Source organism: Cavia porcellus, unplaced genomic scaffold (assembly GCF_034190915.1).
Source record: "Cavia porcellus strain 051 isolate PalLab524CR breed Dunkin Hartley unplaced genomic scaffold, mCavPor4.1 scaffold_8, whole genome shotgun sequence".
Taxonomy (NCBI): domain Eukaryota; kingdom Metazoa; phylum Chordata; class Mammalia; order Rodentia; family Caviidae; genus Cavia; species Cavia porcellus.
The window spans coordinates 84,923,163-84,944,884 of record NW_026947491.1 but is presented as its reverse complement, the minus strand read 5'-3'; the positions used below and the strand labels follow the sequence as shown (position 1 = coordinate 84,944,884).

Below are 21,722 nucleotides of genomic sequence, written 5' to 3'. Positions count from 1 at the left end.
ATTGTACAATAAACAATTCAGCAGTTGGAAGGTGGAGGCAGGAGACTGCTGCTAGTTGAAGGCCAGCCAAGGCTCCATAGTGAGTTCAAGGCCAGCCTAGACCAATAGCAAGACTGTCTCAAAAACACCAGAAAAAGAAAAAAATTTTTAAAAATACCTCAGGAAATTCAAACTAAGAATAGGTACTGAGAGTTAGTCTTCCCTTTGTTAAGTGAGATAATTGTATTGGGATTATCATTTGTAAAAAAGACTATCTATAGAGATGAGTACTGATGCATTTAAGCAGTAATGCTGTATCTGGAATTTACCTTAAAATACTCAAATTCCAAGGAAAAGGTGGGTGTAGCATACATATAATATACCGGTATGACGATCCAGCAGAACACAAGAAAGCAAGAACATGTGTCATACTTTACCAGATTTTAAGGATGTTGGGTTATGTTACTAATGTATGCAACTTTAATTTTTTTTTATACTGGGGATTGAACTCAACCTTGCCTTTGCCAACCAGGCACTTATGCCACTGAGCTAAACTCCCAGCCCTGCAACTTTAATTTTGTTTAATACTATCTGTCAAAATAAACTTTATTCTCTATAACTTAAAATGTGTACATATAAAAAATAGTTTATTATGTTTTGGCTGCAATAAAACTGATTTTGAAATTTAAAAAATATGTATTTTTTAGTACTGGGGATTAAATCCAAGCCTTTGCAATGCTGCATCCCCTGTCGTTTTTTCATTGTTTATTTTGGGACAGGCTCTTGTTAAATCACTAAGTTACCCAGCTATGCTTGAACCTGCAACCCTCCTGCCTCAGCTTCCCAAATGTACCACTATGTCAAACTTTTTTTACATCATTTTAAAGTTCATATTTGTTTAAAAATCATATGCCAAGTTTTCTTACATTCTGATTTAAAATGTTTAAAAAATTTTTATAGAAGAAAAACAGGAAATTGAAAAAATCCTATTTATTTTACTCTGGGAAAAATATTAATAGATTTTATTTATTTTTTAAATTAAACTAAAATTTTTTTCTTTGGTCTTTGTGAGACAGGGTCTTACTATGCAGTTCAGGCTGGCCTTGAGCTCACTTTGTAGCCCAGGCTGGTCTCACACTCCAATGATCCTCCTGCCTCAACCTCTTGAGCGTCGAGATTATAGGCCTGTGCCACCATGCTTGGCTTTTATTTAATAGATTTTTAAAACATTTAAATCTTATAAAGTTCCATATAATGTCAATGCTACTTTTCATATCTACGGAAAGGAAATATGACACCAAGCCAATGTTCATCTTTACATGAATTTGTGAGTTAGTGACATAGGCATCAACCAGTGTAACATGTACATGTGACATTCTATGCATTCACATAAAACACAGGGACTCAAAGATGGTAACCCCAGCTTTTAGCACCCCACCCAGGATAATAAATGTCCAAAGCATCCTCTGGTAACATGATTTCTCGTTACTATGATTCCACTAGTGGAAGTACAATAAATATCTTACTATTTGTGAACTTTACTTATATCTTCCTCCCACAACTAAGGTAAAGTTTACAGAATAAAAAGTTCTCAAACTAGGCGACACACGCCTGTAATCCCAGAACCTGGGAGGCTGAGGCAGGAGGACTACCATGAGTTTGAGATCAGCCTGGCAACATAGTGAGTTCAAGGCCAGCCTGAACAACATAGCCAATACCCTGTCTCAACAAAACAAAACAAAATACCTCAGACCAACAAAGCACCCCATCAAAACACTGCCCTTCAAGAAAAATAAAGAAATTTTCAATTGTATAATTTTGGGAGAGAGAAAGAACCATATTTTAAAAACACCATTAACAGGGCTGGGGATTTAGCTCAGCGGCATAAGCTCCTACATTACAAGTGCGTGGTGGTGAATTTGATCTCTGGTACCAATAAACACACACACACACACACACACACACACACACACACACCATTAAGGCAGTTCATCACTCCCCACTATAACAAAACTGGAAAAATCTACAGTGCTTTTATCAAAACAAAACTCCATGGCTGTCACAGTAGATCTTTGCCACTCACCCTGCCAGATATGGGGCAGAGTCTGGAGATGGCTTTCACTGTGAAAGTGGGCATGGAGCTGGGCGGCTGGCGAACCTCCTGGGTGGAGGTGGGCACTGCTCTGTGCATTGCGAGGGGGAAGCCTGCAGGGCGGGGAAGCCTGCTGGAGAGAATACAGAGCCCAGGAGCTGTTTGCATTATTTACTTTTTAGTTTGGGAGAATAGTGAATTCAAAAAAGCAAAAAATCAAAATGGAAAGTCAATTATTTTTTTCAAAGTTTGCAACCCAAAAACTCAACAAGCTTGCTAAAAGTAAAGTAAGCTACCTTCAGAACACAATACCAGAGTTGGTGTATAGTGGTACATACTCTCAATCTCAGATAGTAGGGAGGGTGAGGCAGAAGAATCTCAAGTTTGCGCCCATCCAAGATACTTAGAAAAAAACCTGTCACAAAATAAAAATAAAAAGGACGGGGATATAACCCAGTGTGAAGGTTCTGGATTCAATCCCCAGCATCACAAAACAAAACAAATTACACCAGACAGGCTGGGGACATATCTCAGCAGGAAAGTGCTTGCCTAGCATGTACGAGGTCCTGGAGTTTGATCTTCCGCACTGTCAAAAAAAGCAGCGAAAAAGCACCAGAGTTTATGCATGCAAGTTTTAATTGGTTAACAACACTAACCCAACTTCAGTATATGGTTCTATTTCAATAATTTTTATGATAATCAATATGAACTTTTACATAGGCTCAGAAAGGTTACAGTATTAAAATATGACAAAAAATAATTTTTGGTATAACTTTATGTTCACTTTTTTAAAAATGTAAATTTTAAGATCTGTAAGAATTCAAGTTGAGCTACACTATTAGAAGATTATTTCTACAGGAACTTCATGTTCACTTAACTGAGCTTTGGTTTTCTACTAACAGTTTTTCTTATTAAAATATTTTTGTTTGGGGTATCAGCATAAGGAAACATATATCTTCCTTTCCGGGTCATAGATACTAAGAAAATTAGGTACCTAAATAAACCTCACTTCTCTCCTCAGTGGATCCTCACTAACTAAGTATGAGTTTCCCTTTTGCTACAGACACACTTTCAATGACAGTATAGTCAGCTGTCTGTATCTTTGTTTTTTGAGATAGGATCTCACAATGTAGTCTCTTCTGGCCTTAAACTCGTAGAGATCCTCCTGCTCCAGCATCCCAGAAACCTTCTGGTTCTATGGGTTAAATATCTGTGGACTGAACCAACAATGCATAAAGCAAGTGTAGCGGCACATGCCTGTAATCCCATCACTTAGTAGGCTGAGGCAGGAAGATTATCCTGAATCTGAGGCCAACCTGGGCTACAAAATGAGTTCAAGGCTATCTTGCACTACAGAGCAGACTCTGTCTCAAAAACTAAACTAAGCAAAACAAAATCAACCACCCATGGATAGAAAATATTCAGGGGAAAAAACCCTGCATCTGTACTGAACAGGTATGGTTATCTTTTGGCTGTCATTGCCCAAACAATGATTTGGTTCACACAGCATGACAGTGTACCAGGTGTTACACATAATGCAGAGCTGGATATACACAGGAAGATGTGTGCAGGTCCCAGATGACACATCACGGAAGGGACCAGGTCAGCTGCAGATTTCAATGTCTGGGCGGAGCAGGGCAGTTACCCTAGAATTGGTCCCCCACAATCACAGGCTGACCTGTCAAGCACTGTGTCCCACTGAAAACCAGCCAGCGGCTCAGTCTTGCAGCTAAGGTAACAGTTACTGCGTTACAGTGCTTCTCTGTTTTCTTCTCTGGACTTCCTGTGTCCCAGTCTGAACCCTGATGCCCATGGACCAGAGCCTTCCTTTCCCAGGAGAGCTGAGCTTGAAGCAAGTCCCTCTTGGAGAAGCAAGTACAGCACTTGTTAGGGTTTGTGTCTGGATGTCCCCCCAAAGCCTCATGCAGTCAGGGGGGTCAGGCTTTTCAAAGGTGGCTGGATCTAGTTTGTGACTGATTCACAGTGCATTGCTGGGGTTAAGGCTGGGTAACTGGTAAATCTCTCTATTAATTGGATTGGCGCTGCCCTAATCCCGTTTAGTAAAGAAAAAAGGGGCAAAATGAGGCTTTCTCTCTTTCATTCTAGTTGCCATTGCTATTTTCTGCTGCCATGAACGGCTGCCCCTATGCCATGCTGCCCTGCCTGGGAGCCAGCTGATTATGGACCAAGACGTCTACAAACTGTGAGCTAAATTATTGTAAACCCAAATAGCGAGTTCAGTCATCCAAGTATTATAATTCTCTTTCTAGTTTTCCTCACAATTCAAAAAGTTTTATTTGTAATCCCATTGAGACATTATTGGAATCCTAGCAAGTTAATTCCAAGCTATCACCACAAATCCAACCCACAGAAAGAGTAAAGATGCCAAGCCATGTTCCAAGTTAAGGGCAGCCAAGGGGTCCTAAATCCAATCTCATGAGGACATGTGGCCTCGATCCTAGGCCTCTCCCAGCATTTATTATTTTGTGAAGAAAGGGGGGTAGTTCAGGGATGAGTGATAGTGAGGAAGTTGAGCCAGCTGGCCAGGTACAAGAAATGGCCTCTCTGTAATTTGCAAAGATAAAGATAGGCAGAAGAATCAATTTACCTAACCCAATTAAGATAGCAGTGGAATTGTTTTGGGGGGCTATCACTCCAGTTTCTGATATGCACACTCTTGAACCCTGGGGAGTAGCCTCTTATCTTGAGGCTCCTACCCAGTTGACATTCCTGGAGCTATTTGCTCTAACATCTCTCTTGCTCAATCCTGTAATTATGGAGAACACTATTGAAGGAAACAGGACTGTCTGATGGCTATAGATTTTGTATATTAGCACCTCAGCTAGCGTTATTTGCAATGCTCAAAGCCAACTGAAGAGAAGGAAATACCCTAGTCAGTCTTTTACATATCAGTATAAGGAGATGAGTCTCCAAGTAATCAAAGTCACAGTAATTGTTTTGGATTCAAAGGGAGTCACTGGAGTTGTCTCCCACACTAAATGACCTTTCCCCTCCTAACTTTGCACATCAGGTATTTTGTCCCAGCAACAACAGAAAATAACCAAAACAGTACTGTAGCTGGCCACTTCTGCCTCTGGTTCCTGACAAACTCATGCTGTGTCTAGCAGGTCCTGGCAGCGGAGTGCTGACAGCATCCCATGGACAAGAGCATAGGACAAGGAGAGGGGCCACTGCCATGTATTCAGACTGCTAGCCAGTATTTACTGAGCACCTACTCTGTGCCACGGTGACCATTTTCTTCCTTTAACTTTTCTGAGGATATCCAAACAAAAGTAAATTTATTTTACCTATGAAAGAAAACTCAGTTCACCTGCTCTACCAACTGTATTTTTTTTTTTTTTTTTAGACTAGTGTGGTGGCGCACACCCATAACCTCAGTACTCCGGGAGGCAGAGGCAGAGGGATCCCAAGTTCAAATCAACCCTGAACAACTTAATAACTTAGCAAGACACTGTTTCAAAATAAAAAATAAATAGAACTGATTATATGATTTAGTGTGAAGGCCCTGGATTCAATCCAAGTACCGCAGGGGCAAAAATATTTAAATACAAAAAGATATAAAATGAAAAATAGCTTTGTTTATCTAACACTTGGCCCCTAGCCTCTCTCAAAAGGTAACAAACAAGTTGGGTGGGGTTAATCCTAGCACTCTGGGAGGCTGAGACAGGGGGATCACAAATTTGAGCACAGCCTGAGCAACTCAGGAAAACTTTGTTATAAATGTTTTATTTTTTGAGTCAGGGCCTCACCATGTAGTTCAGGCTGGTCTTGAACTTACTAAGTTGCCCGGCTCAAACTTGTAGCAAACCCCTGCCTCAGCCTCTCGAAAAAAGTTAATTTTTAAAAGGGTTGGGGATATAGCTCAGGGAAAGCTCCAGGTTCAATCTTCCCCACACTAAAGTAACATTCTTTAGCTAATGAATTCTTCCCCCAAAATTCAGTATCCATTTCGTATAGATGAAAAACCTTCAACCCCTTTTCATACAAGTGGAAATACAGGTTATACTTTTCACCTAGCTTTTCATTTAATGCATCTTAGAGGTCTTCCCATGTTAGGGCAGATATTCTACTTCATTTCAGTTTAATGTCCTCATAGCACTTCATTTTTTTGTTTGTTTGTTTGTTACCGGGATCCTCAAGATCTCTTGCTTGCCAGCAGGTGCTTATGCCACTAAGCTAAATCCCCAGCCTACCTCATAGCACTTCAATTCTATTACTGTGTTGTAGCTGGGGTTTGCAAGGGAATATATTTAATACAGGTCACATAATTTCATTGGATTATTTTATAATATTTACCCCAAAAGTCAAGTGCAGAGTGCAGGAGATCTATTCACACACTAGAGACCCAAAGAATCCATCTGAGGGTCTACATCCCATGGCAATGTTCTGCACGAGTCCAGCTGGAGACCCAGAGCCCACGATAATGCCTCATGTAAGTCTGTATCAAGGATCTGCACTAGGAAGGCCCAAAAGTCAGTGGTAGAAGCTGGGAATTCTGCACCAGTGGGGTGAAGGATCGGCGCCAGCTGACTAAGGGATCTGCAATGGAGCTAGGAAGTGATGCTTAAGGTAAGGACCAGTGTTCCCTTGAAAAGACCTGCAGCCATCCTTGGCAACAGTGAGGGCCTGAGCTCCTCCAATGGTAACAGCTGGGTTCACATCAGGAAAACCAGCATGACAAGCTTCTCCAGGAGAATCAGTAACACACCATCTTCCTCTCCAGCCCTCCTTTTACGCTGCTGGCAACAATCCTCAGGTGGGCCTTCCACACCCGGCACCATGCTGACTCAGTTCAGCTGGGTGTTACACGTTGTGTCTAGATGTCTTCCCAAAGCCTCATGTGGTTATAGGTGGGGCTTTTCAGAGGTGGCTAGATCTGGGGTCTGTGATACTGGGATTAAGTGTATGATGCTGGGATTAAGGGCATGTGATTACTAAATCAGTTCACTGACTGGTTTGATCGAGAGTGGATAATGGGAAATCCATTGATTGGGTGTGGATAACAGGAAGGCCCCCCCTGGGTGTGGATGTTACCACCCAAAGGAGCGGTGGCCTGGAAGGGATAACAGGGAGAGGCAGGCTGCTGCTGTTGCTTCCTTGCTGTGTTGCTGATTTGCTGCCTTCCTGCCTTCTGCCTGCTATGAACCGTTTCTCCTCTGCGATGCTCTCTGCTGTGGAGTCAGCCAACTATGGCTGAAACCTCTACACTGTAAGCCAAAATAAGCTTTTCCTCCTTTAATTTCAGGTGTTGGGTATTTCATTTTAGCAATAAGAAAAGTAAGTGGGGCTGGGGATTTAGCTCAGCAGCATAAGCACATGCCTTGCAAGCAGGTGGTCGTGAGTTCAATCCCTAGTACCGATAAAAAAAAAATCAAGCAAATAAGGAAAGTAACTAAGACAGTTACTGATTGAAAGTAATTGGCAAAAGAGGGACCAAGATGACTCTTAACGTTTCTGGTTTAAACAATTAGGTGGTGCATTTAAGGAAATATAAAACTGGCAAAGCAGCAAATCTGAGGAGGGGAGCACCGAGTTAGAAATCCCCATGAGTGAATGACTTAACCATACCCCGAACCATGCCGTATAACACTTCATTTAATGCTAAGAGCTACCCCCCTAAAGAGGTGTTCTATAGCCCACTTTACAGCTCAGTGAATTAGTCCCTAGGATGTTATAACATGTTCACAGCCACACAACAGAACAGCAAGCCAGCTGGTAGCCCATACTCTGAACCACAATATAAAACTGTCTCTGAGAAAGAGATTTGCAACAACTGATTTTGTTCTCTTGAGTTGGTTATATATGTCATGTTCTGTTCTGTAAGATCCAGCATGCTGATTCCTACAAAGTAGTTTTGAATTAACTCATATATTTGTCTCTTTTCAAGATGTCTGCAGGTCAATGGTTGCCTTTCACTGGTGACTTTAGGGTTCATAAAACCTATAGCCTCTTGAATCTGGGAAGACATAGTTTTTGGTCTTTTTATTCTATTCTGCTTTGTTCGTGAATGTTTTGGAGAGCAGCAACTCTTCTGAGACCATACAAAATTAGTGATTGTGATTTACAGGAGCTTCTGCTTATTCATTCTCTGTATCAGTCTATGGTTAACATAAACTAGCAAATGGGAGAAATTTGGGCAGAAACTAGAGAGAAACTTTCAGGTATAAATCCAGTGAAGAAGAACAATAAAAAAAAATAGTACATTACCAATTAGAAGTTATATCTCCAAAGGAAATATAGCCATGGAGGCACTGGTATGAAGATCATGCAAAAGGAAGGAAAAAGCCAAATACTATATAGGTTCTAAATAGGCAGGTCCAAGCAACCATGAATCAAAGCATTTGAAAAAAAAGAACTGACCACGAGCAGACCTTTTCACTTGTCTTTATTCCCTAAGCAATACAGGATAGTAGATTTACATTCTCTGTCTTGCAAGTAACGCTGAGAAGCTGTGAAGCATATGGGAGGAGGACTGGGGTCCCCATAAATATCAGGCCGTTCTGTGGGGGCAGGGAGATGGAACAGCCTCAGATCTTGGTACCCTAAGAGCCCTGAAGCTGTCTCCTGCACACTGGGGGCCACATATATTCACCCAGGGCTGTTGTTTCCTCAGCCATGGTGGCCACAAGTGCACACTGTCTAGAAATGGCCCTGGGTCTTCTCCAACTGCCCATGCTGGAGGTTACAGCAGGTTTTGGCTCCTGTGTGGCTGATTTCCTCCTTACCCATCTTCCCTAAACACCTCTGTCAAGCAGTTATTTGGTACCGGCTGTGCCAGGCACTAAGCAATGTTCTTTTATGTACTAGCCTGTCTCACCTGTGCAATAACTGCTCTGTAATGGACAGCGTCTTTTGGATAGAGAAAACTAAAGTGCTGAGAAGTCAGTCATTTGTCCAGGGCCACAAGGATTTGATCACAGGCAGCCCAACGGGCAGTACTGTTAGCTACCCCACTGCTGTGTGAATCACTCTGTGTAAACAAGTTCATTAACCTGGGCTAACATAGTAAAGTATAGTTTATTTATTTATAACCAAATCTGGACTTTTAAAAGTAGCAGAGTTAAGTTGTACAACTCGAAGTGAGTCATCATTATTCTTGTGACACTGTTTACATTCATTCACAATTTTTTTTTGGTTCAGATGAACTATAATTCATATATGAGAGTTCGGTAAAAACATTTGCCTCCAGGTACACAAAGCTAGACACTGGCTGTAAAAATTTCCAGGGACTAGAGAAACAGCCTTATAAATCTATATGAATCAATCTTATCTATTGTTCTACATTGCTTAGAAAACTAGTCCGAGAGGGCCTTAAACAACGCTTAACTGAAAATGGACAGAAAATTCAGTCTCCTTAGGATGCACTGAATTTCTTTAATTTGTAGTATATTCATATATACCAATAAAAAATAATTTTAAACTACAAATGAACAATGGGTATAAAGACTGTCCAAAGAAAAAAATACAACTGGGTTCATATACCAATACTTAATCCTTGATTGAAAAAACACATGTTATACTTAATCCTTGATTGAAAAAACACAAACTAAAACAAAGATACAATTCTTATCTATTACTTGACAGCAACTAAGAAGTCTAATATATGTAACATTGACAAGGGAGTAGGAAACAGATAGTTCATGTATCACTAGTGGGAACACAGGTACAAAATATAAATGTTTATATCCATGAACCCAGAAATCTACTAGGTAATTAGTCTATTGTGGTCATTGTAAAAGTATGCTAGAGTGTACATACAAGAATAGCAAATACTGTAATCATTAACAAATCCCATTTTTTGGAAAAAAAAAAATAGGTAAGATGCTGTGCTTTTTGTCTCAGCCGTAGGGAGGATTCCAGAAGGATCCCTTGAGTCCAAAAGTTTGAAGCTAGCCTGGGCAATACAGCAAGACTCCATCTCAAAAAGTATAAATTAACAAAAATTATAAAATCCTGCAAATCAAATTATACAATATAATTTGTGTATCTCACATGGATATATACTTACACAGCATAGGAATACAGCTGCAATGAAAATGAACCAGAAGAAAACACACCAAAGTGACTACAGTGGTTACTCTTTGAGAGAACTCAAGGAAAAAAGGGCATGAAACCAGGTGTGATGGTTCATATCTATAATCCCAGCATTTGGGAGACTGAGGCAGGAAGATCACCAGTGTGAGATCAGCCTGGGCTATCTAGTGAGTTTAAGGGCAGCCTAAATTACCTTGTGAAACAGACAGACAGACAGACAGACAGACAGACAGACATGATGAAAGGGAGACTGATGCAGTCTCTGTATGATCTGAACTTTTTACAATAAAACATATTATTCATGTGTGATTTGTGTGGAAAGGTACCCAGCCGAAGACCTGCTTAAAAGGAATGTACAAATTAAGTGTTAGTTTAGCCAACGAATTGGATAATCATGTGCTGCTTTCCATATCACAACTATCAATGTACCTCAATTATTACACATTTCTTTATTTAAAATGCCCATGTACATCAAAACCACACTATGAGGCCTAATAAAATGCTGATTTTTGTCAGATGTGACTTGGGCTCTGCAGCCTGCATTCAGCAGGAAGGCAACGGGAAGACGCGAGCACACTGGCTGCTACCAGAGGCAGCAGGAGGTGCTGAGGAGTCTCTGGAGTGCGACTCCTTCCCCTGGCTCAGTGCTCCTCCTGCCCGAGGATCGGTAACTCTAACTAGGATCCAAGGTACAGCATTCACCAGATTACTACAGGGAACGTCTCTTTAAAAATGTGGATCAAGTTTTAGTTGCTCCAGAATATGGAGAAATATACATGGTGCAATATACACTGCATACTTTTAAACATTTCTGCCATGCCAATGGAATATCTAAAGGATCTCAGATTCAAAATAAAACTTCAAGGAAAAGACTTGTGTAATTAAAGGGGTCTGATGGGAGACTATTTGCCCAGAAATCATGATATATTAGTATTTTAAAACATTTAAGAAATCTTTTAACTTTGAATAGGTTAAAACCATAGGTCTAAATGTGATTGTCACATATGTAACATGGAAAACACCAGGGGAAAAGGGTAAACTCTTGTTACTAAGGGTTCCTTCTTTCTATCCAGTCTGGCTTCAGAATACTAAAAATACAAGAATGGAGATTGTCATTAGCAAATTACACAAAGTAGAGATTTTCCCAACTTGTAACCAAGAATTATACTGCCAATATACTGAATTTCTACAGAAATCAGTATGTATTTGCTTTTCTTTAGTCGAGTTCATCATCAGAAAGCATAATTGAAAATTAACTATTTACTGCCTTTACCTCCCTTAACCTGGATAATATCACAGGGCATAACTTATAAAATTAAAGATATAACATGAGAGGAAATAATTTTAAGTTTGCACATTTCAATATAACCTCTAAATACCAAAAGCCTCAGTGCGAGGATTTACTGTTCCTCATCACCAGCAAAGCAAAATATCATGGAACTCAAAAGCACTAATTGGTGCAGCTAAACTACTCACAGAGAGCACAGTCTAAGTTCTCCAGTTTCCTGGGTGAAACATCTCTTGCCTGTGCTTGCACCCTCTGATCTACACATGTCCGTTTTTTTATGATGATTCCCACTTGTTTCTCCAGAACCACAGGATAAAATGGCCACTGAACTGAGGGCGGGCCTCTGCCATTACTAAGCATTTTCCTAGCAGAAGCAGCTCTTTGAAAGAAAAAAAAAAAAAAACCCTCAACATTATTTCTTCAATGCTATTACGAGGCAGCTGCAAGAGGCTAATAAGGAGAGTGAGATTTAAAAAATGCTTTTAAAAGATGTTAGTTAATATCAGCATCTATCTAAAAGTTTCCTTAATAAACTAGTAGTTAGGTATCATAGGTTTGGAAATTTTCCTGGTTATCTTAACTAATTAATCTCATCTGAGCATTATGTAAATGACAAAGGTTATGGTCTTTGTATACAAAGGCTCAGATGTACTTAAGTACAATGTGACTAAATCCAAAAGAGAAATAAAAATCAAATGTCCTCAACAAAAGAAAGATGATCTGGGCAGCCTAGAGACTCAACCAAATGAAAGAGAAGCACAGAACCATCTTTAAGAAGAAAGTAAATAGCAAGCATGGATGGAACTCTTCTCTGGTTCTGATGTTATGAACCCTGAAAACCAAAGCAGCAGAGACAAAGCTTGTGGTTCTGTGAAGAGATAAAAGACAGAACTTGTAATGGAATTAAAACAAGGACTGGGCAAGATGTATATACTGAAGTTTAAAAAAACTCTAATTTCAGAAAGAGCTAAAGGGATCAAATTAAATTTGGATTGATCAACAAAGTCTCCATCATAAAAATAGAGGTGGTTATAATTTTCTTGCAACGTAAATTACAATGCAGACTTTAAAATAAAGAACATCCTTAAATATATTATTTCAAATAAAGACTAGTGGATGTTTTGATTTGTTGATCTGCTGTGGGAAGATCAGGATGTCTCAGTGAATCCGACAAGCAATTCTAGAAGAATCCAGAGGCAAGGATGTTCGTATCTAGCCTCCACTGTGTGCCCAAGCAGCACAACGAGCTCTGGGCCTTTCCTACAGCTAGGAACTTGGGAAACAGTTAGGATAGAATCAGGGGAAATGAAAATCGAGTCAGGGTTTCCAACCTAAAAATAGACTGGAAATGAGTAGATTGTCTTCCCATATTTCCTAATTAACGGAAGTCTCTAAAGGCCCACTCTCATTTACTAACACACAGTTTCAGACCCCCAAGAAAGGATTTAAGAACAATTTCACATCAAAGGATGATCTTGTTACAATTGGGAAATAAGCTCAAGAGAACTTCAGTGGTTCACTCAGACTCATTACTGATTAATGTAAGTCACTCTCTTGACTCAGATTAGTTCACCTTCTATAATGTGCTTTAAAAATGGAAATTTTTAACATAATTTCATAACGTAAGCACTATGTGTATGACCACCTGAGGCAAAGACACCTGCATTTTAAAGAAGCAATCACTTGTGACTGCCTCATGAAACAGCTGGGGAGGTAGCTCGGAGGCAGAGCATGGCCTAGTAAGTAAGCGTGAGGCCCTGGGATCTGCCCCCAGCATCACACACACACCCCAAAGAAACAAAAATAAAGGCTCCACTGCATGCCTGTAATCCCAGCACTCCAGAAGGCAGGAAGACTGCAAGTTTGAGCACAGGGTGACCAATTTAGCAACCTTGCGAGGCCAAGTCTCAAAAACAAAAAACAAAACAAAAGTGCTGAGGATGTAGCTCAGTGGGAAGGCCTTGGGTTCAATAATCGGTACCAGGAAAAAAAATACAAAGAGATCTTCTCAAATGTTTAGGTTTTGTTGTTGTTTTAAAGACAGGGTCTTGCTGCATAGCCCAGGCTGGCCTTGAATTTGTGGCAGTCATCCTGCTTCGGCCCCCTAAGTACCGGGATTACAGGTGTGCATCATGCCTGGCTGGGAACTAGACTATTTTTAAATAATATAATTTTAGAGCTTCGTGTTGTACAAACTAAAATTGAAGATGTGCTTTAAGGAGAAATAAAATGACATAATAATATCTTAGGTTTTATATGTATATATTTCAGACAGTAAGCTCCTTTATTATCAAAGTAGCAAATACTGTCCATGTGTATATTCACAGGCAAAGACAATTTCCTTCCATTAGTCAAATCAATAATGCAAGCAGGGAAGATCTACAAATGACACTTAGGAAAATGCCTGAATATTGTTCAGAGATATATAATAACTGAGAGGATGTATAATAACTGAAGAGACAAAAAAAAAAAAAAAAAAAAAAAAAGAGAGAGAGAGAGAAAAATCACAGAGGGATTTTTAAAAAGTTTTTTTGGCTTTTTGAGGCAGGGTCTCACTACATAGTCCAGGCTGACTCCAAACTTGCAATGATCCTCCTGCCTCAGTCTCTCAAGTGCTGGGATTACAGACATGTGCCTCCATGCCTGGCAACAGAGGGATTTTTTAAAATAGTATTTTAAATATAGAATGCTTTATCATTTCATTTAATTGATTTTATGTTACTGGGAGGGGAAGCACCAAGACTGAACATATACCAACAAAGGTTTGATTAAATTTAACAACTTAAAACAACCACAAGGACTGGGGGGAAACAGATCATCACAAAAGGAGCAAAAAATATTTTTTTCAGTCAGGAACAAAGAATGAGGCAAAATGAATTCAAACCACAACCAAAAATCTTTGCCAGCAAAAAGTTCAAATGCAGAGAATACCAAGGACCGAGATTTGAAGACACAGAGAGTATAGAAGTGACTGAGAAGAGCGTGGTTTATTTTAGATGGACAACAAATCATGCAGAGGCAGTAAAACTGGTCCTTCAGATAAAGTCTTATTCCTAGGTACTTTCTCCTGGGGGAGAAGCAGTGTTTAATAGACAGTTTCTACAATATATAATGAAAATAATCTGAGGGTTGACATGTTTCTGAAGTGATTAGACAAAAATTCTAACTCTCCTAACATTTTTTTTTTAGACAGAGTTTCACTATGCAGTTCAGGATGGCCTTCAATTCACTGTGGAGCCCAGGCTGCCTAAAACTCACAGCAATCCTCTTGCCCCAACCTCTGCTGGGATTATAGGTGACACCACCACACTGGCCCAAACATCTTAATTAGTGATCACAATAATGAGAAAATAATGTTGCTACTTTGTATTGATTTTTGCATAATAGTCATTTTAGACACACATGACTGTCCATCATTCTGTAAACGTCTTGTTGCTGTTTAGCCAGAGACAGATCCAGGACTAAGGGTCTTAGTTTAGTGTGGTGGCACACACCTGTAATTGAGCACTCAGGAAGCTGAGGCAGGTTTGTGAGTTTGAGGTCACCCTGCCTTTATAGCAAGACTCCGTCTCAAATAAATGATCCTAAGAAAAGGCAGACTTACACTCTAATAGAATGAATTAAGCTTGAAGGTACACACAGGGAGCCCACCCTGACGAAATGCAGGTGGCCAGACGCTAGGGCAGGGGCTGGCAACTGGGCCTGCTCTCTCTTCTTTCTCTTTTAGCGCCTCTCTCACACCATCTTTCAGTACACACCTGCTCCTCTCGGAGTAGGAAGATCAATCCTGACCTCTGGATCTAGAAACACGAACACGAATATAAGAAAAGATGGTAAATTTTACTAGTAATCCAAGAAAAGGAAATTAGAACAAGATATTTCAAGAATTTTAAAAGGGGTGCTATTGGAATACTTTCCAAAATTTTGTTTGATCTAAGATTTTTTAAACCTGGTGTGATGGTGCACTCTTTGTTCCCAGCACCCTTGGAGGTTGAGAGCTGCATGTTCGAGCTTGTCCTGGGCAACTTGGCAAGATCATGTCTTCAAATAAAGCAGGGCTGGGGATGCAGCACAGTGAGTACGGCCCTGGGTTCAGTACCCAATATTAAAACAAAAGCTAACGTTCATGCGGTCCTTGACTCCCTGGGTGAGTACCAAGGCATAAATGAGTCTGACTTCTGACTCTGAAAAATAACTAAAATAATATTATTATACCAAATATGGCAAGGGTACTGCAGATTTCCTTAGGGGAGGAGTGGTTAGGCTTTATGACAACTCTGAGAATCTGGTGTGTTCAGCCTCCATACCATCTCTCCAGTCGCCCGCCAGTACTGCAGAGACAGGTAAACTAGACTGGACATTTCCCAAGTTCTCTTTCTCTCGTTTGTTTCAGTGGTTGTAGGGAGTGAACCTAGGGTCTTGTGTATGCTAGGCAACAACCCTACTACTGAGCTACGTTCCTGGCCTTCTTAAAATTTTATTTTGACAGTGTTACCAAGTTGCCCAAGATGGTCTTGAACTTGCTGTCCTCCTGCTTCAGCCTCCCAAGTCGTTGGGATTTCAGGTGTGTCACCATGCCTGGCTGCCCAGATTATCCTGCACCTAGCATTCTAGATGTAAATGAAGATTCTTCCACTTAGGTGGACCTATAGAGATCGAGGAAGTAGAAGGCAACCAACAAGGGATATAAAGCACCTTGACAATAGCCACACAGGGAGTTCCTGTCTGAGGGAAGCAGAAGGGAAACTCGGATCTCTCAGGGGCTGTCTCTGCCCTCGGACTGTGCCTTCCATAGCCTGATAGCTATGGAACCCAAAAGAACCTCGAGGGCAAGGGATACGGGCTCTGGTGTCTGTACCAGCCAGGAGGAATCACACTACTCACCAATAATACTGTCAAATTTTTACTCCTACACCTGGATTTTAAAGGAGCAAAGGTTATAATTTTTGTTTTGAGATAGGATTTCACTTTGTAATTCAGGCTGGCCTTGAGTTTACTATGTACCCTGAACTGGCCTTGAACTTGAAATGATCCTCCTGCTTCAGCCTCCTGAGTGCTGGGATCACAGGCATGTGCCGCCATAACTGATTTAAAGGACCAATGAAGAAACTAAAACGAAAACTATTAAACCACAAGACAAAACTCATGTGTTGCAGTCAAAGCAGTACTCAAGAAAATTTATAGGCTTATAAATTATTTTCAATATTTAAACGAAGGTACAGAAAAAGACAGTCAAGCACAAAGAAGAAATGAAATACATAAAAGCAGAAATTTTAAAAATTTAGAAACAAAAAAGAAACACATTTGAGCTGGTCAAACAAAACTAGTAACTAGCTCTTTGAAAGTCTCTCTGGGTTGGGGATTTAGCTCAGTGGCATAAGCGCCTGCCTTGCAAGCAGGCAGTCACGAGTTCGATCCCTGGTACCGATAAAAAAAACAGAAAAAGACAAAAAAAAAAAAAATTAAAAAAAAAAGAAAAAAGAAAGTCTCTCTGGAGCTGGGCATGGTGGTGTAATTCTGTAATCCCAGCACTTGGCAGGCTGAGACAGGCAAATTGTTGCAAATTTGAGACCAGCCTGGGCTATAAAGTGAGCCCAAGGCCAGCCTGAACTGCATAGGGAGACCCTGTCTCAAAAAGACAAAAAAAAAAAAGGTCTTTCTGGTTAGTTGAAATTCTTCTAAATCTATGCAAGACAACCGAAAGGATGAAAAATAAGCTCTCGTTAGGGTTATAAACAAGAATAAAACTTAAGAAAGTACCAAGGGCCAGGGATATAGCTCAGTGGTATGGTGCCTGCCTGGCAAACATAAGGTCCTAAGTTCAATTCCTGGCACCAAAAAAAAAAATAAATAAATAAATAAATAAGAAAAATAAATAAATAAAAGAAATTACTAAGAAGCTGGCCGCTGTGGAACATGCCTATGATCCTTGCACTTGGGAGGCTGAGACAGGAGGATCACAAGTCCAAAGTCCCACCTGGGCAATTTAGATAGGCTCTGCCTCAAAAAAGAGTGGGGATATCAAACATTGTTAAAATCTTGGGTTTAATCTCCAGTGCCACAAAACAAAGAATACATTATACCAATAATTCAAAAAACCTACATATAAGCAACTTGTAGGAAAAATTTAGTAACAGGTAATATTTACTGAATGCTTATAACATGTCAAGTATTTATGTAAGTAATTTACTTTATTAAGTAATTTAATACAAGTACTCTATGAGACAGGTATTGTTTTCTCTAATACTGAGAAAATTGAAGCTTAGACAGCAGTCTGTTCAAAATCACATTCGCTAAGAAACACTTGATCTAGGATCTCACAGGCTGTTCTCCAGAGCCCATACCTTCACACTAAACTGCCTTTCAGAATAAGAAAGTTTCTTAAAACAGAAATTGGTGATTGAACAATAACAATAAAAGGAACAGATAGGACAACATCCACTCCCACAGGCCTACATCCTCTGAAGGGTTAATTTAGCGATAGCCTCAGGAAAGCCATCACTGTCTGGCGTCCTAGACCACAGAAAGGGATGGGAAGTCTCACTTAGAACACAAGCAGTGGTAGAAAGGGGCTGCAGTGCAAGGGCTGACACACGCTTCGCATGTACAAGGCCCACACTCACACTCACAGAATGAAGGTCAGCAATAAATATTCATGGATTAGAAGAGTTGATATTGTAAAGATGTCAAAACTAATCTATAGATTTCTGCTGGATCATGGGGTGATACACTTAGCAGTGGACTGATGAGCTTTTAGAAGGTAGTCTACTAGAAGAGGTGGGTCGTGGGGGGGGGTATGGCCTGGAAGGGTGTATCTTTCTGTCTCTCAATACTATGCTAAAATAAAAATGTTCATATAACAATATGGATGAATCTCATAAATAAATCTAGAGAGACAGAGGAAAAAAAAAAAAAAAAGAGCCAGGCACTTAAGAACATAAATGGAGCCGGGATTTAGCTCAGCAGTATAAGTGCCTGCCTGGCAAGCTCAAGGTTCTGCGTTCCATCTGGTACCAAAAAAAAAAAGAACATAAATGGAGCAGGGTATGGTGGCCCCCATCTGTAATCCCATCAGTTGGGGGGCTGAGGCAGGAGGATTGCTATGAGTTCCAGGCCAGCCTGGGCTACAAAGTGAATTCAAAACCAGCGTGAACTGCATAGTGAAACTCTGTGTGAGAAAGGCAAAACAAAACAAAACAAAAATAAATTGCAGAGTGTATAAATCACACATATAGATAAACTAATCTAGGTTAATTAACATAGCATCTTTAGGGTGAGAAGGAAAAACTGGAAAACAGCAGGAGGAGGAAGAGGGAGCCCATGGTTGTGCCATGATTTTCTGTTTATTGATCTGGACATACGTTACTCCCGTGTGCTCAACATGTGAATGCACATCACTGTGCACAATTATGATCTGTGCAACTCATGTAGATACTGCTGTAATAAAAATTAACATACACAGCAGAGTAAACAAAATGTGAAGTGGAATAGTTTTTCTACAGGGATGATAGAGACTCTGGACTCGACCCCCAGGACCAAAAACAAAACAATAGTTAGTGCCCAGTGGAAAACGGACCCCCAAAATAAAAAGCAATGCTCAAGTAAAAAAGTAAATGTATAAATGCACAAAGTGTAAATTAAAACAATGGAATGTTATTTTTGCCTGTCAAATTAGCAAAGATTAAAGGACACTAATACAGTTGGGGATGAGCTGGGCATAGAGGCCCATGCCTGCATTTCCCACATTCTATGAAGTTGAGGCAGGACCCCAAATTCAAGCCCAGCTTGGGCAAATTAGCAAGACCTTCGTATCAAAATAAAAAATGAAGCCAGGAGAGGTCATGAATTACACCTGTAATCTCAACACTCGGAAGGCTGAGGCAGGAGGATAATTGCAAGTTCGAGACCAGTCCGGGCCACAAAACAAGCTCAAGGATAGCCTGAAATGCAGAGCAAGACCTTGTCTCAAAAAGACAAAAACAAAGAAACAAATAAAAAAATGAAAAGAAGGCTGAGGATGTAGCTCTGTAAGAAGTCAATCACCAGTATCAAGAACCCCAAAAAAGTTGTTGATAAGAATTTGGTAAGACAAATATCTCTTGTTCCTAATAAAAATGTGACTTGGCGAAACCTTCCTGTGTAAGTCTTTTAAAAAGATTGTGTTCTTTGACCTGCTAGTTTCTAGAAATTACTCTAAGGAAAAATCAGAATTGCAGTTAAAGATGAATTTGTATCAGTTTTGATTACAATGGTATTTTGAAACAATTTACAGTTAAAATGGCTTTGCCATAGAGGTGGTGGAATATTTTATATATTATATAGATTTTTTGGTACCAGGAATTGAACTCAGAACCTTGCGCTTGCCAGGCAGGCACTTATGCCAGATATTATATTCTTAATAATGTTTTCAAAGAATAATGAGTAAGAATAATATTTATGATATATTTAAGTGAGAAATGTATATGAAATTCTATGTGGTATAAGTTTTCTGTTAAAAGTATCACACACATAAGCATAAATTTAAATAGAAAGTCTGTAAGAACACATACCATATTGTTAACAATGGCCATCTCAGGGTGGTGAGACAAAGGATTTTTGGTTTACTTTCCACAATAAGATGTTTTTGAGCATTTATTACCATTATATTCAGAAAAATTTTTAAATAATATTTAAAAAAACGTTTTCTTTTTTTTCTTTTTTGCTACCAAGAAATGAACTCAGGACCTTGCACTCGCCAGCCAAGTATTTAAAAAAATGGAGCCACCCAATTTTCCTTACTCTAGAAATCTAAGCAAACTAGATTTCTGTCTCCTTTGACTCCAACATTCAATCTGCCATTTCCTCACTTTTACGTTAGAAATGCCTGATCAAGTCATTATTTCACCGCTTCCTTTCTCACTTCCATTATTCAGGCCCCTGTCTTCTCTAGTGAACTCACATCCAGCCTCTCTTCACTGCAGTAAAATGGTCACATTTTCCACTATTACATTTGAAGCCACATTGTACCACTTTACATACCGACCTGCCACTCCTGAGCCCTAAAAAAATGCAAGCCAGGCACTTTCACACCTCCCATCCTCAGCGCTGTTTCCCTGTAGTACATTTTTCTGTCTTTCTAAATCGATTCACAGCTTGCAATTCACCTGTGCTGCCGTTTACTGGGTGTAGCTCTTGGAGGTAGGCAACAACAGGCAGTTGTTTCCAAATAATACAATAACAGTTTGTACCTATTTTGACATTTCATATTTTGTATCATTAATGCCTCGCCCTCTTGTTGTATGGACCACTTGTTCCATGCATTCATTTTTTTTAAAAACCATTTTCTCAAAACCTAATTGGATGCAGGAAAGTACAGCATATATACGCAACTCGTACCTACAGGGCTTTGAGTTGACCTGTGTCTGATTGAAAAATGGCACCAAAACACTCGATATTTTTCATTCAAGATGGCAGAGAGAACGTCTTAAAATAGTGCTACACAAAAGCACTCACATCCAGAGCCTGGACTCAGGAGAACTGGCTACACCTAGCGCAATAGCAAAGGACAAAAGAATAGGAACCTCGACGCTGAGACACCCGGCGCTCACCGCCCACCGCAGGTCCCACGCCCAAAGACTTGACGCGGTGCAAGAGCAGCGGCACCTGCTGCCCGCATTCCCAGGGCCACGCCTGGACCGTACAAGGTAACTCGCAGCGCTACCGGATCTAACCCCCAAAGACCGAGGAGGGGAAGGGAAAGGTGAAGTTGTCTTGGGGCGTCCCGCAGGCAGTTCGGCCCCGCCCCAGCCAGGCGGGGTGCTCCCCGTGGCGCCTCCAACCCGGGCAGGAACAGACAGGGCTCCCGCCCAACCACCGGGCAGCTGGGCCCCGACCGGGACTCTGGGCGGGCCCGAGGAGGAGGCCGGCTGCCGCCTGGGCGTCTCAGGCTCTACCTGTCAGGCTGCGGCCGACGCTAGGCCCCGAAATCGCTGGGGGTCGGTGGTTCAGACCCGCAGGAGCGCGTCAGCCGATTCCTCGTTCCGGGCTCGCCTGGCCTCCACGCCTTCCTTGTGGCCCTTTTCAAACAAAGGCAATCCACGCCCACCGCCATTTTCCCCTTACCTCAAAAACCACCTCTTCGTCAAACTCCGGTGTCATCCTTCTCCGCCATGCCACCCACCTCAGCACGATGGGAAATGAAGGCAGAAGAACAGGCGGCACCCAGACTTCTGCCTCTGCCTGTCCCGCGGGTCCTGACAACTACAGTTCCCGGCATGCTTCGTGGTTCACGCCCCTTTTTCCAGACATCTTATTGGAGCAGAGAATGGG

At 40.7% G+C, this 21,722-nt stretch overlaps 1 protein-coding gene across 8 annotated transcripts in view; it reads right to left on the bottom strand.

Moving 5' to 3' along the window:
- Vezt (vezatin, adherens junctions transmembrane protein) overlaps positions 1–21,683 on the bottom strand; it is a 62,915-nt gene extending 41,232 nt beyond the window's left edge. For 2 of the 8 annotated variants that reach the window (XR_002792806.2, XR_010049439.1), the window contains exon 1: positions 21,516–21,683. Coding sequence is in view for 3 of the 8 variants with exons in the window: in XM_005006343.4 (XP_005006400.1) it covers positions 21,516–21,551 (36 nt within the window). In the remaining 5 variants the exon portion in view is untranslated. Of the gene's footprint in view, positions 1–15,018; positions 15,215–21,346; positions 21,484–21,515 lie in introns of those variants that run through there. The other 6 variants (XM_005006343.4, XM_005006344.4, XM_063255318.1 and 3 more) reach the window with 5 other exon arrangements.
- Between the last annotated feature and the right edge of the window lie 39 nt (positions 21,684–21,722).